The following is an 18,219-nucleotide window of genomic DNA, read 5'->3' on the forward strand; positions in this document are numbered from 1 at the left end:
TCCCAAACACAGACTTCCAAAAATACAAACACAATACAAGATAAGATTAACTGCTTCCCCGGACATAGACAGCTGAAAATACAAACACAATACAAGATAAGACTAACAGTTACTGCTTCCTGGACATACAAAATGTAGACAGCTGAAACTGCTAACTACATAGTATGTAGCAAGGACAACTATTTTTATGACTTCTGTTATTACTGCATGTTCCATCAATTTATTTAGTGTTTTTCTCGCAATATTAGACTTGAAGGTTTTGTAAAATATAAGCATTTTCGAAAAAATTGGACTTTAACTTCAGTTTTAAAGCTCGTCTCAAATTTTAAAAGCCATTTTTGACATTCAGTTTACTATAAAATTTACTTTATTTTTATGGATTTTGTGATAGCGTCAATCCACAAAGTTAAATCCCAAACGAACATTTATTATATGCCATTTTTTTAAATGTAAAATTTGAAATCCACAGATTAAAGTAAATTATTATCCTGCCAAAATATCATCTTTAGCCTGAAGCCCAGCCAAATTTGAAATGGTTTCACAGAATCTGACATTTAGGTGAAAACAAAAAAATAAATATTCATAACAAAACAACTTCTACGAAATCACTAATATTTATGTGAAAATAATTTTTGTGGATTTTGCCATTGAGTGAATCCGAAAAAAAATACATTTTTTGTATCCCAACAAATAAATATTATATTCAAAATTTGAAATTTACAAGTTCACTATCCCCACTAAATAGCCCAACCTTGAAATTTCGTGCCCATGAAATGAAATGATTTTACGAGTATGCAAAATGTTAATTTTAAAATCGTCTAGGTATTAAGGTATAGGTCCATGTTTCGGAGAAAAAAGTTTGAAATTCATCAAATCATAGAAAGGAAGCATTGTTTTACATGAAAATTTTACAGCGTATAAAACATTTATATTATTCTACAAAACCATTGTCAATTTACTTATATATGTATTGAATTCCGGAAAGGGGCTGCATGAAGGGGCCACACTTCTGGACAGTTCAGCGCCTTTAAAAACTCCCCATTTTATAAAAGTTGTAACATGTCTTCATTTTGATGCATTTGCAACATCGTGCGAGTGTTTAAACTTTACATAACCAGGTAAAACATCGTTTTTGACAATTGTTTACATTTATTTCTTTACAAATGGCATTCTTATTTAAAGGGGGACAACTCATTAAGAATATTTTGAATATCCAACTCTTAGGGACAGAACAGTAAAACATGTATTGGACAGATAAGATGTTTGTCAAGATGCTGTTCATTTACTAAAAAAATCTGTTGTTTTGTGATATACTGCTAAACCTTAAATGGACATTATGCATTAGGTAATATATTCCCTTACGCCTTTAAATTAAAGCTCAGAATAATGATTTAACTATTTTACAGGGTTAAAATGTGAATGATTTTATACATATAAACACCAGTCCTTGTTTTCAGTATATACAATGTTTTTAAAAATTAAAATCTATAACCAATTTTAAACCCTTTTTAATTTTACGAAAGAAATGAGCGAGTCATTTTAAAGATATAACTTTACAGAAGTCACTCAAGGATAGTAGAACAGAAAAACATGCCAAGATTAACTTTATTATACCTTGACAGGCATAATAATAACAAAATTGGTGGTATCTAATGAAGCAAGACGCCGAGGAGATACTATCGTCAACTTCTCCGCCTCAAAGAGGTCGGGCAGACGACACTTAATGTATCTGGTTTCAAATCAAATACTTGTGTACTTTTGTGAATTACAACTTTTTGCCATAGTAAACGCAGCAGTATGGATAAATATATTTTGAGATAAACATGTGCTAGTGAATGCGCCAATTAATTTTTCAGAAATTCAAAATATTGTCTAAGCTGCATGATCATTTTAAAGATTTGTTTAATTTGTTTCTGATGATGAACTTTATGGTTTCATTTGTTTGTTCTTAGCTGAAAATAACACAAACATTAATGAGAAAATAACTAAACATTTTTACATAATGGCCAATTTTTAGCACTGGTTAGCAATGTTCTATTATGGTACTGTCTATAAAATCGCTTTGGAAGAGTAAAAAACGTTGTCTATATCTTCAGGTGGTCTTCATTCACAGACTGATAATTATTACCCTGTAATCAAAAGGGACACTGGCGGTCTGTAGCATGCTGACTGTACTTCAGCAGACATCTTTGGCTCTTTGCTGAACCCACATCTTCCAGCTTTTCTTCAGCTGCTACAATTTTATGATCATCCATGCGTTCTTTAATTCTGACTCAGAGCACGAGAAGACAAAAATCTGCTGTCAAATAAATGAAACATTCAATATTGAAATTTTTATTGTCTTTGGTCTCCTTCAAAAAAATCCCTACTAATTTTAACCAAATTCAATTTCACCGTTTGATAAATTATCAAAAACAAATTATTTTTTCATGAATCTGATATCAAAATATTGAATCTTGCGAGGATAATCCCTTCCGACACCCTTGGACCTGACAACTGCGGAATGTACATTGAAAACGTCTCTCGCTATGAAACTGTGTGCAATACTGATTAGAAATGATAACGTATAGAAAAGATCTAAACAGAATTGAAAGAACCAGCTAGGATAAGTGATAAAATAATGACATTGTATCGCCATCAATCCTTTCAGTTTTTGAAAGCACTTCAAAGAGATGTTATCTATACACCCATCTCCTTACCAACAACATACCCATCTTCTATATGACACTGCTGTGATACAAATTTATTAAAAAATTTAATTTCTACCCAAGAAAGGAAAGAATTATTTTTCTCAACAAACTTAAAACATGAAAAAGCACACATACCAAAATTATGATCATTACTTTAATAAATTAGGTGTTGCCACCATTTAAAGTGGATATTATAGTAAAGCCTTGAAACTATAATGGTTACTATGGTTACAAGACGTTTACCCATATCTCCAATACTTATTCCCCACCCAACCAAACCTAAACTGTTAACCAGTGCCAAAAATTCTAACACGAGCATCATGTAAAAACCATTCTTACATGAGAATGTGAAAATTCTTCCTATCTGCACCATAACCTTTAGCCTGCTGGCGGCAAGTGATTCTGCCTTTGCGTTCAGTGCCTACCAAAATCGGGCACAGCTGTGCAGGCTGATCATGGGCTGCACTGTTCGCTATTCAGTCAGTAAATTTTCATTGAACACCCCTTCGAATAATAAATGGTACTGCCTAAACTGAATGATGGACCATTCCATTTTAGAAATTTATCAGGGTAAAGGTTAAAAACAAGAAGAATGAAAACCTTTGGAGAACTTTTAAAGTATCACTTATGTAATACTTCTCCCTTGGGACTTTCCTTATATGGTATGGCTGATTCCATATGAGTCACTGACACAACATAAATTAATCATATTAAAATGTCTTAAAACACTTAAAAGTTGACATGACATTTATAGCTAAAGAGAAAAAACATACTTTGCTCTCACTATATTTGCCTGTGCATTATTTATTAACTTTCGCTAAAAGGGCGCTCCCATATTTTTATTATGCATAATCTTGAAAAAAAGGAAAGTGTTAAATGTTATAAATTTATTAGTTGCATTTCTTTTTTTGCAATTACTTAAGCAACTTAGATACCATTTTGATGTGGAAATGTCAGTTAAACAATTAACACTTAATTTAATCTAACCTCAGGTCCATGTCAATATTTTATGGCCACCATGAGACCACTTTCTACATCCCATAAATAATAAATGTCAGAGCTTTAAATTTTCATTAAAATTATAAAAATCAATATAATATATTCAAAGCTAAGTTGTATGTTATCTTTGAAACATTTTATGAAATGTTTATTTCAAATTATCTGTAAGTTATTTCTGTACATGGTCTCTAGGAACTGATAGTATTGCTATGTGATCAGGGAAGGATTGCTTCCCTTTGTTTTAGTCACTCCATTTCATGAAATAAGTTAAAGCTGTGTGTTATTTCACACAATGTAATGAAATTCAACAGTGACATCAATCTAAAATTTTGAAGAATCTTTGTCATCCGGTCAGTATGTAAAGCAGCAGATATTTAGAAACATGTCAAAATGAGGTTTCATACTTCGTTCATGCATTGCACAGAGTATAATGGCCTTCAAATAAATTGATGACATTGCAATTTTCAAATCAAGAATATGTCTGTTGGGTATTTAAATTCATATTGAATATGATACTATTATAGATGATATTCTGTGAGCCTACCAAACTCCTGTTCCTGCATGCTTTAGAGAACACTGATGTATATTCTTTGTTTCTATACATTTGATAATATTTATGTCTAAAAATAGTCTGTAAATTTGTATTTGCCTTTTTAATATATACTCAGAAAAAAGTGAAAGTAGTAATACTTTCAAAATTTTTCGAGGAATGACAAATGTAGTGACGCATGCATTAATTCCCTTTAATTAATTAGCATTTAAGAAAAAAAAAAATTGTGTAATTTTTGCTCTGATGAAACATCTCCAGTAATTATGGTAACCATTTCAAATAAACCTGGTAACTGACAGATACCTGGATCATCAAATTGTGACGTTTATTGTTAAACGGTTCATGCCCAACAATCAGTCCCAAGATCCATCAATGAACCTAAATGGGCAGAAATAATATGAATTGCCTAACAAAATAGAAAATTACATAGCATGAAACCATAAAATCCTTATTAAGGTACAAGTTTTCTGTCGTAGTCATTATCTACTGAAAACGACTATGAATGCTGTAAAGCGGAAAATCGCTTTCAATATGGTTAAGCTATGATTTACCTATATAGAATGTACGACAATATATTAGGAAGATATGAGGATTATTATACAAAATTGGCCAATGAAAAATTATACCTCCCACAATCTTATTCTGTTTTAACTTAGTACCAAAATCCATCAGTTTTTTCACAATCAGTTCTGAGATGGAATTAAAGATCATTCTATTTGCGCTTTATGGTGAAATAAATACCTTTTAAAGAAAAAATTTCAAAGACACAAATTTACATGCCGAAAGCCCATCGCTGGACAGGAAAGTGATAAAATTGTGTGTGTGTGTGTGTGTGTATATATATATATATATATATATAGTTCAGTCTGCTATGAACATGTTTGATGTAAAATGTTCTGACTCAACTAATATTCCTCATTTTGATGATACATGTATGTAATTTGTTAGAATTCGGAAATGCATACATCTGCTAAAACTGTTTGCATGAGAACATATATTTATCACCTCATGTATAAACATGCATGCTGGCAAGTTTGTTTTTTTTTCTGCCTGGCAGGTGGTATGGATCACACTTCTGACATCTGACAGTTAATATTAAACAAAGTTGAGATGAAACTATAAATACTGACAAGGATAGACAAAAAACAGCCCATGTACAATCATGGAGCCAGCACTGGCACATTCCATGCTTCATTCTCTACAGAGATTAATAACAACACTGTAAATATTCCATTTTTGAGGCACAGACAATGAAACATTATGGCAATGTCACGGAAGCATCTTGGCACATTCCATTCTTCTCCTATAGCTAACAACAAAATCAAAATTATTCCATTTTTGAGCCAGTATCAAATATTAAAAAGAGACTGGATGTTTATGCAGACTGCATGCATAATGCCAGGTAACATATATTCTGATCTTCATTCTCTACTGAGTTGCTTGCTTTCAAATTAATAATATTAATGTAATTGTTCCATGTTTGAATGTATCCCCTGTGAAAAAGGTTCATGAACAAATTCATGAAAAAGTTCATGAATAAATATTCATGAAAGTCAAAATTTATGTTTCATGAATTTCAATATTCATGAACTTATTCATGAATTCAAAATAATACATGAACAAGTTCATGAATATTGAAATTCATAAAACATAAATTTTGATTCTCATGAATTTTAATTCATGAAGAAGTTCATGAATATCAAAATTCATGAAACATAAATTTTGATTTTCATGAATTTTAATTCATGAACAAGTTCATGAATATTGAAAATCATGAAACTTTAATTTTGATTTTCATGAATTTTTATTCATGAACTATTTCAGGGTCATGAAAACTTGTGACATTTTAAAAGGATTTTATAGTTTTTAAAATGAAAGATTTATGACAACACCATAATTACTTACTTGATATTCAGTATACTCATGTTCTTTTTAAAATTTAAACCATTCCTACCTTAGAATGATAAATATTCCCTTCTTATTTGCTGCACAAACTTCTCAAAAATTGCTGAATCACATGTGCAAAAAATTTCCCAGCATGCAACAAAATAATGGAAACTGATCATGTGACATTATGAATTTAATGTTCATGAACATTCACAAACAGTTCATGAACTTATTCATTAATGATTATTGTAAAAGGTAATAAACCTAAGTTTTATGTTTAATGAATAAACAGTTCAGAAACTCACAAATTGTGTTCAAGATCTGGTACTGAACTAGAAAAAGGTTTTGAATTTTAGTACTTTTAATGAACAGGTCTGTGTTCATGAACAATTTTGGTTCTTAGTCTAATACCAACAGTAACTGTTCAGGAACTGGTAAAGTTCTGTAAGTTATTGAACTTTTGCAGTTTTTGAATCAATGGTCAAAAACCATCATTGTTCTAGAACCACAGTCTAAGAACTGTTATGCTGGCCTACCCTAAATTTTTGGCCTGACCCTTAATGTTTTTATGGCCTTGGAGAATATATTTTTCAACTTTTTAACAAAAAGTTGCAAAACTGCACTTTTTATGCTTTAAACATGGCCAGTGATGTTAGAAATCAACTTACTGATGCTCTAAAGGCATAACCCCCTTATTTGGAATCATTTTTTGACACAAAAATAATTTCTGGAAAGTCTCCCTTAATAAAAAAAAAATTCCAAAAAAAAAAAAATTCCGACCTACCTACCCTATTTTTTTTTAACATGTTACCGGAAACGAAGAATTTTTTTTTAGGCCTTATTTAATAGATTTTCTGAAATGTTCATGAACTACATTTACAAGTTCATGAAATGAAAGTAATATTCTTGAACTTGAAAGTTCATGAATTTAAGTAAATGATCTTTTCCTTATAGTTCATGAACTTTTTTGATAATTCATGAAATAATTCCTGAATTCTTACAAATTCATGAATAAATTCATGAAGTTCATGAACCTATTTCACAGGGGATATCCAATATGATAAAGTTACACCATCATTATAAAGGAAATTCACAGTTTTCTTACATCCAGTACTATAATATGAGGGGATAGAGAGGACACTTGTAATAGATCACTATTGTAAGTGCCCTCTATATGCCCTGATTATGATAAGCCACAGGGCCAGTTATTTACTGGACATGCATGATGAAGCCAAATGTTCATGAGCATAGCCTATGTGTCAAGTAGTCAACCAGCCTATATTAGAGCTTTGGATATATATACACTTTTGTGTGTGTGTGTGTGTGTGTGAAAAAAAAAAAGTCGGCACAAGTGTTGAATACACACTTTTTTGTGGTCTTTCTCCTTTCCCTCTAACATTTTAAGAGAGCTCACAGTTTTATAGTTCGCCCACTTTTAAGCACATACCCATAATTAAAGCAAGATATTTTACAGAACCTGTGCAGGATAATGTCTCGAAATTCCAAATTCATTGAAATTATCTGCCCTTGAACTTTGCAACATAAATATTCATTTCTGAGCCTTGCAGTACCTCAAGATGTGCAACCATTTTCCACAATATGACCAAAATACTACTATAGGGTCAATCTAAAGGATATTGGGGTAACGGTATTAATCATTTTTTTGTAAATATTTATCATTTTTTATTTAGAAGCCTTCAAGATATCCTTGCCGAGAAAATTAATACTTTAACAAGGTGTAAACCTAGAGTTTTAGGCAAGTCTACCATAATTACTAATGAATCTAAGGCCACTCAAGTTTGAAAATAAAAATCACTGGCCATTCAAAATTTGTAAACAAATTATCTTTACAAGCAAAATACTGAACACCAAATCTTTAAAAATATACTGAAGAAAAAATACATCTACAAAATAGAAACAAGGTCTGCAAAGTTGGATCAACAATCCATAACCAATGTATGCGTTTTAAAACTCATTTAGCGTCACAAAACCACCTAATCACGTTTACTTTGACAGAAGTCTTTTGACAGTCAACCGACACCACTAAACATAAAAACTACATTGTGAAATTTGAAATTCAAATCACTTGATCACAAAAAAGTTATGGGCATTTTATACATGTATATAGTATCAATTAACAATTTTTACCTAATTATACATGATTCTCCTCCTAATCTAAATTTTGTTGTTATTTCATTTTATTTTACAATACTTTTTGTTTTACAATTTTTACTTTTTCTTTACATTTCCTTAAAATCAATGTGAATTCAAGTTTTCTTGATTTTCAGTCAATAAAGTACACATCATTTAGTCAAACATGCAATAACCTCAGTATTTAATAAAAGCTCTGTCTGTATGCAATGGGTTCAGTCTGAATAGAAGTCAGTACTCATACAGTATTTACACTAAGAGAAATTGTCTTAAATCATCATTGAACAGACAGACAAAAGAATAATCCCATGTATGATAAATGAGAAGTTGTTTCTATAATAGGTATATGACTGTACTGCCATTGCCAAAATTATTACAGTAAATACCTATATATTAATATTAATATGAATATTAAACCTATACTTTATAGATCTACAGAAAAAATTATTTTTTTCCTGACCATACAGATCTCTGTGAGCTGGCCATTGAATCAACCATACCCACTGTTCTTAACAGGTCATGACGTTGGTTTTCCCATTAATGTGGCTGCCAGTTTCTTGTTATTTCCAATTTTCCATGTTTGTTAGTTTTAACTTGTTTATATTTGTCATAGATCTGAATATTTGATTATCAAAGTATTATATACAACATCCATTCCTTTATTATGCTGGCATTGTAATTTCATGTGCAATGTTGATATTGGAAGTAAACTTAGTGCTTTTCTAACCACATACTTACATAATGCACATTCTTTATTTTGACAGCTGCTTATTTTCATACATAAAATTTAAAGCATTATGGATCTTTAAACCTTCCAGAAAACAAAAACAAAAAATGTTCATTCATCATATCTCTAATTATTTAGATTCAACATATTGACTTGTGTCAATCAATTTATAATAACAGACTAGCTATACTTTGCTACAGTTGAGGTGAAATTTTTCAACATGTTCATTTCTGACAAGTTTAGCAAAGAATGTATACATTTTTTTTTGTTGCAACACAAACAATTACTACTAAGTTCAGGTCTTACCTGATGACATATCTCTCGGCAACGTTTCGCAGACTCTGGTATAGTACTGCAACATTCTGAAACATAATTTATATCAGTTCTTAATAATTAAATAATGCATGGTGTCTATACACTATTCAAAATGTTCTGTGATACCTTTGACATGTAAAAAAAGTAATAAGGATGTTACTGAATCTGTGGTATAGTATTCTAGGACAGACTGACAGACTGGCAGACTATTTATAAGCAAAATCTAGCTATATATTATGGTGGATACTTTACAATTTATCAATTAAAGCACATATATTACAATTTAATAGGAAAGTGTAATTTTTAATATTAATTAAGTTGCTTCTTCACTAATCTAGCCCAAATAATAGGATGTTTCAGGACAGCATGATAACTTTTTACTGTTGCTGCCTCTGCCCTAAAGGGATGACAATTTTACTATAAAATATCAGATCATCATATAAGTCATCCCAATAACCTAAATCAGATGCTACTAATGATTTGTTAAGACAATTAAAAAAAACAACTATTGGACTGCTAGTCAATCAACATAGAAGATAATTATTCAAACATGCCAGGCTTATCAGCATCTAACTCTAAACCTCAGACATTGCTAAGTGAGAAGTGCTTTTTTTATTTCAAATATCTTATTCAATTTATTTAAATGAGATTAAGCAGTGCTAAAAAGAGCCTGTCTGCCTCTGATAACTGTGCTGACACTAGGAGAACTTCCTCAAAGATCAAAGAAACATCAAAGCCGCCGACATGATACATCAAAAGAAAGCCGAAAATACAGGTGAAAATTCTTCAGATAAAACAAAATAGTACCAAAATGTGTTTAATCTAAAACTGAATATATACAGGAAAGCCAACGAAGAGGAATCACTCTTTAAATTCTCATACGCCAGTGCATGCAAAATACATGTTCAGTAACTTAGACAGTGAAATACTGTATGTACACACACTTATTGCTGCATTAATTATCAAAAAACTCCTGTCAAGTCATGTATAATCATTGAAAACTGCAAGTACATGTCTTGCACAGAGCAATTAAATACATAAACACAAAATGATATTTACGAAAGCCGAAAACCCTGCATTTCATACTCGTAAAACTCTAAAATAGCAGTTTTCTGTTTTAACCGTAACGTTGACCTAAATTTTCATATAGCGGGTTTACTACAAAGAGCTAGAAATCCTTTGATCTCTTACCGTTGGTGTTTACAGCTAGTATAACAGTTAAATCACACAAAATAAACAATATAATTCCCGCAGCACCGAACATTGCTCATGTTTCACAATTCATATCCAATACACAAGATGAAAACACAACTAGCTGGACAAGTAGTCTAACACGTTATGTGCTATATGGCTCTAAAATAACAATAAGGCTGTTCCGTTTAACCCCCGCGGGAATAATAAAATCACCGGACCGTAAGAATTCACGGCGTGCATTCGGCAGATCAAACAAGTTTTTAAAAGCGTAAAACAGTCTTCTGATTAGAATTAAAGTAATTCTTTGTAAATGCTTAGCTAAAAGAAGATTTTATGAAATAGCACAATATTGGTACTGCTTTTATTTCAATGGATAAAAAAAACAAACTCGAAACTTGTAGACAACCAAACTGCCTATAAGCCTATGAAAATTCTATTTCAGTAAAATAATAGCTTTATAATTTAAGTAATTTCCATGACTATGCGGATATAAAACAATAAATCAACACTATGTACTAATTTCATCTATTAAAAATCCGAGACATACCAGGTAGGTCTCCGGTCTGCGAGAATGACAACTGGCCATATCTAAAAAAAGTTATCAGATCCAAAGGGGTCCGGAACATAAGAGTAGATTGAGTTTAATGACTTATTTTTGTGTCCTAGAGCCATAATTATCGGGGACACAAAAAACAAGTCATTAAACTCAAGCCACTCATGTGCCGGACCCCTTTGATCAGATCAAAAAAGACCACCCCCCTCCCAACCCCGGCTATTTAGCGTGCCATGTGTAACAGCACCTATTTACTGTCTTATTTTGAGGAGTAGGGGGCTCGAACCCACAACCCACCGGTTTCGTAGTTTCGTGATATTACTGGACCACTGCATCCGCTCCATAAATTGTCAGCTGTTTCTTATACTTATGGAACGAACAATTATGTATAATACATTCTCGTAGGGACCATGATACCCATCTAGTATGCGACAATGGGGTGTGGGGGGGGGGGGGGGGGAACCGGGAGCAACTTCAGAGTTACAGTCTGCTGCCACTGATCCACTAAAACTGGGCCTATCATTATGACTTAATCTCCATATTCTGTGATATGTTAGATAGGCTGTACTGCGTGTTTTACTTGAAGTAAACCGTGCGTAGCAAAAGACCGCCTATTTCAATTTATCATCAATGATCAACCGTTCGCTTTGGTAGTTTTGAATAAATTTATGTTCAAAATTATTCTATTACATTATACTTTTATAGTATGTTAAATTGTCGGGATGTGAGACGCTTTTGAACAGATTTCCGCACCACATGAATAATAATTTACTTTACAAATTAGTAGAAATGACGCGTACCTGGCCTTTTTACATAATGCACGCTATGAGTATAGAGGTAATTTTTTAGCTCAACGTGACGAAAACACAACGCGGTCTCGTCGTCATGAAAACACCCTGGCGTCGGCGTCGGCGTTAATAGTTCTCAACAAGCTCATATTTCAGTAACTTGCGACAACCTATTGAAATTGTACACATGTCTTCCCAATGGCAATACCACTTCCATAATCGAGGGCAATTTTACTTATCTTGGTATTGAGACTTAGCATGATCTCATATATGTGTTGGGAGAGCAAAGACAAGTACCAAAATATTGCAGTTTATGGCGAGTTACTAGTTCCCTGTGATTTCTAGAGGGCAACTAAATTTTGAAGATCGGAGTGATTACGGTTCATTCTGTAATTTACCATTTTTTTTTTTTTTAAATATAAGATAACATATGAGTCGCACCATGAGAAAACCAACATAGTGTATATGTAACCAGCATGGATCCAGACCAGTCTGCGCATTCGCGCCAGGATCCGTGTTGTTCGCTTTCAAAGCCCTTTGCAATTAGAGAAACCGTTAACGAATAGCATGGATCCTGACCAGACTGCGTGGTCTGGATCCATGCTGGTCTCAAATGCACTATGTTGGTTTTCGCATGGCGCGGCTCATATGTTATTACAGTCTCACTATGCATGTACACAAGCATAAAAACATGAAATAATCATACAAATCTTTCTTAACAGAAACATGAGAGACTAGGTGGAGTCATATGTATTGCATAATTAAAATTTTAAAACTGATTTTATACAATTTACAATAAAATCTCCATCCAAACTCATATTACACATTATAAACGCACGCATGCCTTCAACACTTGGAAACAAACCGTATATTAAATGATACGGTATACATTCATGAAAAAAACTCTAAAACATGTAGCCTTACTCATTTGGCTTATCGGGATGAGTTATTTTATGATCATCAGATCATTTTATAGTTGTCATCCTTAGCGACAGTCAAAAGTTATCACGCTGTCCCGAAACGTCCTATTATTTGGACTATAAAACATGGTACTTAAAAACGTACATTACAGTTACACCTTACAGACTAATGCTTGCATAGCTCAAAATAAATTCTATTTTCGGTTTATTTTTTAAGAACGTTGCATTATATGTAAGTTATAAACGACAAAAAAAATCATTATGAAGGAATACCTACTCGCGTACCTGTATGCTTCATAAAATACGTATTGCAAAAATGAAACAAAATTCGTTAAAACAAGGACTTTAGCCTGATATGTTGATTCACTTTTCATTTTTTTTTAAGATCAAAACAGCCTATACTCTTTCTTATTAACGCTGTTTCAGGTGTAAAGGTTTTCTTGATTTTTTTTGTTTGTTTGTTTTTTTTCGTGTTTAACTTCAGAAGATGCATTGAAATCAATCCTTCGAACACGGTTCTTCGAAGTTTCTGTTATCTGCATCTTTTAAAGAAACACGGTTTTGACCGACAGTTAACAGTTAATAGGGAATGAGCTTAAAATTATCATTACTGACCTCGCACATTACATCAAATTTATCGCAGACCTGAAATCGTGATATAGCACATTATCACTAAATTATTTCCTTCGTTTCCAGGAATGATTTAAAAATCAAACACCAGAAATTATATGCAAAAGGTTTATGTTTATTTTTTTATCAAGAATACTGATTCAAAAAAATTACGGCAAACAGCTGCTGGCGATTATAGTGAAACTGTACCAGGATACAAACTTTTTGACGATTAAAAGGCTCCGAGGGTCAGGTTGTATTTCCGTCTTTATTTACAGTTTGTTAATAGCCAAATATTTTAAAAGAATGTATAAAAATTACAAGACTATGCAAATCACATGCACTGTAAAGAAAACCAAAAATAGTGTTTAATGGCCAACCAGAGTGGTGGATTAGTGATTGCTCTAATGCTAAACACACTAAATATAACAAACTTAGAAAATTGTATGCAACGCATTCTCATACGGATATTATCAAAGAATATATTAATGAAGCTTATCAAAGAATATATTAATGAAGCTTTGTCATAAACGCTTTGGTTATTTAAACCATTTGAACCAGTAATTAAACCGATAGAAAGTATGGCGATTCAAGCAATGCACAAGCACAGATCCATTTTTGCAATGAACCAAAATGTTGATTTTTTGCTCTTGTTGGATGCGGAAGATACCAGTTATTGGGGCAACATGTCACTAAATGCATAATAGGGCATATACAAAATAATCACATAAACTTCAGAAATAGAGATATTGTCTATGAAACGAATACATAGTAATTCAGATTTTGGATGGAAAGATTAACGTTCAAGAGCTTTCCTTTACAGCTAAATTCTTTAGGGAAAAATGATACTCAGCCCTGGTACTTCTAAGATCAGTAACAGTTACTGCTGATAATCAAGATCTTTTCGGGAAGTCCATACCTATGTCATTGCACGTTTTCTACATTGGTTGATTCTGAGTCCTTCTGCGGAAAACAAGAGTGACAATTAGAACATATTAGGACAGTCGCGTTCTCAACTCGTCACAGAATCTTATGTGCTCTACTCTTGCATGTACACAAACATCCATAAACTTACTGCAGCTATTCGTGGTCGTAGCTAATATTGTGCATTCTACGTCCAACAGTAAGAAGTACAGAACTAAAATACTTCTTAATGGGTTGACTACTTTTAGCCCATCAGAATCAAATAGCCAATAATAACATGCAGTAACCGTTCTCTACCGTGGGTGTCTATATTCCAAAAAAAAACTTTGAGAATGGTCGATATGACTTCTTCCATTTGTTCAAAGATTCCGTTATTGTTCAATAAAGTTTTGAGATCCTATTGTATCTATTAATCCTTAATTTTGAGAGGTTTCTATCAAAATAAAACAAATCTACTGAGAAAGAGACATTATAAGAAAGGTAGGGGCTTATTTGCATGAATACTAATCATTACATTTAATTAAGTACGGATGTTTAAAATCATTGTCCAGTTCAACGCAATACGAAAATGCTGGGCCAGCAAATTGATAGAGAACTAGAAGATGCTTTTGTAGAAAAGCGCATGTCCCCCCAATGTATAGTAGTAATAGGCAAGAAGTCGATAGGGGACAGGAGCGAAGTTCAAAGAGACTGATGGTGGGCTGTAATAGGGATAATCTACTCGGCATGTCCAATCATCCCGCGAAGTTTCAACATTCTGAGCCTAGTGGTTCTCAAGTTATGGATTGGAAACGGCTTTCCATGTTCTGGCCCCTGTGACCTTGACCTTTGATCAAGTAACCCCAAAATCAATATGGGCTATCTTCTCTGCATGTCCAGTCATCCTAAAATGTTGCAACATTCTGGGTCAAGTGGTTCTCAAGTTATGGATCGGAAAGGGTTTTTCCATGTTCAGGCCCCTGTGACATTGACCTTTGCTCAAATGACCCCAAAACGATAAGGGTCATCTACACTGTCAGTCATATCATCCTATGAATTTTGAAGGTTCTGGGCCAAATGGTTCTCAAATTATTGATTGGAAACCGTTTTCCATGTTCTGGTCCCTGTGATACGTTTTCAAAGCACTTTCTTGCAGCAATTCATACAGATCCCAACACTGCTTGGACATCATCTAAGGATGAGTTAAACCGCCTTAGCTCTATCCACATCCCAACTAGATGCACTAAAGTTCATAGTGATCTCCCATGGGTTACTCCTGCCATTAATTATTAGACAAATTATGAAACGGGACCGATCATTCTCCAAAATAACAATGTCAAACTCACACTCCCATTCCGAAAACCTGGTCAAAGAATATAAAACAATTGAAAGGAAACATACAAAAAAATATTAGGAATAGTTACGCAATCTGTACTACTGACTCCAAACCAGGCCAAAACAAAAAATGTTACTCATTTGTTAAAACAAAATAGGACAGAAAATTGTGGTGTTGCTCCTCTCAAAAGTGAAGGTCAACATTTGTAGATCCTGTAGCTAAAGCGGCAATATGAGTCATTTTTTTCTCGGCCTCAGCCCCTTAGCCTTGCCCAGTCATACAATTGCTGACTCCTGCAAATCAGCCAGTCATGCCCAAGATCAACGTATCCCAGGAAAAGCTCCTTAAAAACCTAGATCCTAGCAAAGTCTCTGGCCCAAATGAACTGTCACCTAGGTTATTAAAAGAACTGCATTTAGATATAGCCCCTGTCCTTACTCATATATTCCAAATCTCCCTTAATATTTGTATTGTCCTCAATGTCTGAAAGTATGCAATCCTTGCCCCTGCATGTAGAAAAAGTCCAAAGTGCAAACCACTCTCTAATTACCGCCCCATATCCCTTACATGTATCGCCTCAAAGCCAATGGAGCACATCTCCAATATGATGTCATTTTATAAGTTTAATATCCTTAGCCCTTACCAACATGGTTTCAGGTCAAAACACAGCTGCGAAACCCAGCTAATAAGTTTCTCCCAAGAAGTCAAGGACAACTTAGAACTAGAACAAACAGATATCATAGTCATGGATTTTAGCAAAGCGTTCGATAAGGTAGATCATCATAAACTAGTCCAGAAGTTACAAAGATTATGTGTCAACCCACAGGTCACTTTTTGGGTTACTCCTTCCTTCAGGGTCGCACCCAGCAGGTTGTCATTGAAGGTCACAATTCAGACAAATCCGCACCCCCCCCCCCCGACCCCCACCCCGGTCCTCTCTGGTGTCCCACAAGGCTTGGTCCTTGGACCTTGCCCTTTCCTACATAAATGATTTGCCTGAAAGTGTTAAGGGCAACGTGAGGCTGCTCTGAATGATACAATAGTCTTTGTTATGGTCAAATCCAAGTGATGTCCAAGCTCTACAGGGTGACCACCTGGGAGAATGATTGGTCAATGGAATTAAATCCAGACAAGTGTAAAGTCAGAATCAGCCGCAAAAGAAACCATGTACTCTTCCCCTTTAAGCTGCATGGCATAGATTTAAAATCGGCTGATTTTGTCAAATGAGTTCCCCTTCCAAATATCAAGGTGTAACCATCAGCAAAGATCTATCATGGACCAACCATATCAACAACATAACATCCAAAGCAAAACATTCCCCAAGATTCCTCAAACAAAATGTCAAAACCCCAAATAAAAGAGTCAAAGAGGTTGCAAATAAAACTTATGTTAGACCCCAGTTAGAGTATTTTTCCACCATATGGCATTCATGGCAAAAATATCTAACCCTCAAAATGATCAGCAGCAAAATATGTTTATAATGACTACAGTTACACTAGTAGTGTTTCCAAAATGTTAAATGAATTAAACCGGCAAACCCTAGAACAACGCCGTAAGATCAGTGCAGTTACAATGTTGTATAAGATCCAACAACACATTGTTTTTGTTGACCACAGTCAATGAAAAAATCTTGATGTTTGATATAAAGCTGATTCTGCCAAATATCTAGGTGTAACCATCAGCAAAGACTTATCATGGACCAATCATATCAACAACATAACATCCAAAGCAAACAAAATCCCTATAATTCCTCAAATGAAATGTCAAAACCCCAAATTAAAGTATCAAAGAGGTTGCATATAAAACTTAAGTTAGACCTCAGTTAGAGTACTGTTCCACCACATGGCATCCATGGCAAAAATACCTAACCCTCAAAATAGAGCAAGTTCAAAGATCTGCAGCAAGATATGTTTATAATGACTAAAGTTACACCAGTAGTGTTTCTAAAATGTTAAATGAATTAAACTGGCAAACCCTAGAACAACGCCGGAAGATCAGTGCAGTTACAATGTTGTATAAGATCCAACAACACATTGTTTTAGTTGACCATAGACATCTTAGAAGAACTAGAAACCTAAACTATTTTATAACGTATTCAAAGACACACCATCATGCAAACTCCTTTTTTCCAGAAGTATACGTCTGTAGAACAGTCTCCCTGTGTCTTTGCAAGCTAGTCCCAGCTTAGAAATATTTGCTGGGCAGCTGTCACCTTTCTATCAGTTCTAATTAATTAAACTTCCTCCTTTAGTTTTAACCTGGCCTGTAAAATAGTTCTTTTACTCCATCTTTGTGATGCCCATAATTTCTGTGTTTTTTTACTATTTTTAACAGCTATCCGTAACAACGTGCCAGCTAGTCACAATCGTTAACGATTGCTAATCAGTAGAAGACAATATTTTTTTCCGATCGCACGGGATTCCCGTTCTGCATACACTGTATCAGCTATTGAATGTTTGAGCACTGGCTTTGACCTGTGGATAGAGTTTGGCAGCGGAAAAAAACTACTTTACTTAGCAATACATGCAGTGGAGAATATATTGCAAATGCATTACCAGCCTTTGATGCTTTTACCACTTGTGACCAAGTGTCTGCAG

At 33.7% G+C, this 18,219-nt stretch overlaps 1 protein-coding gene across 1 annotated transcript in view; it reads right to left on the reverse strand.

The window, feature by feature from the left end:
* The window catches only part of LOC123530690 (reversion-inducing cysteine-rich protein with Kazal motifs-like), a 92,609-nt gene extending 81,928 nt beyond the window's left edge, over positions 1 to 10,681 (reverse strand). Inside the window, exons 1-2 of the mRNA XM_045311442.2 lie at positions 10,511 to 10,681; positions 9,311 to 9,366 (exon numbers count right to left, since the gene is read on the reverse strand). Of these exons, the coding sequence (XP_045167377.2) occupies positions 9,311 to 9,366; positions 10,511 to 10,583 (129 nt within the window). The 5' untranslated portion in view covers positions 10,584 to 10,681. The remainder of the gene's footprint in view (positions 1 to 9,310; positions 9,367 to 10,510) is intronic.
* Between the last annotated feature and the right edge of the window lie 7,538 nt (positions 10,682 to 18,219).

This window comes from Mercenaria mercenaria, chromosome 11 (genome assembly GCF_021730395.1).
Source record: "Mercenaria mercenaria strain notata chromosome 11, MADL_Memer_1, whole genome shotgun sequence".
NCBI classification, from domain to species: domain Eukaryota; kingdom Metazoa; phylum Mollusca; class Bivalvia; order Venerida; family Veneridae; genus Mercenaria; species Mercenaria mercenaria.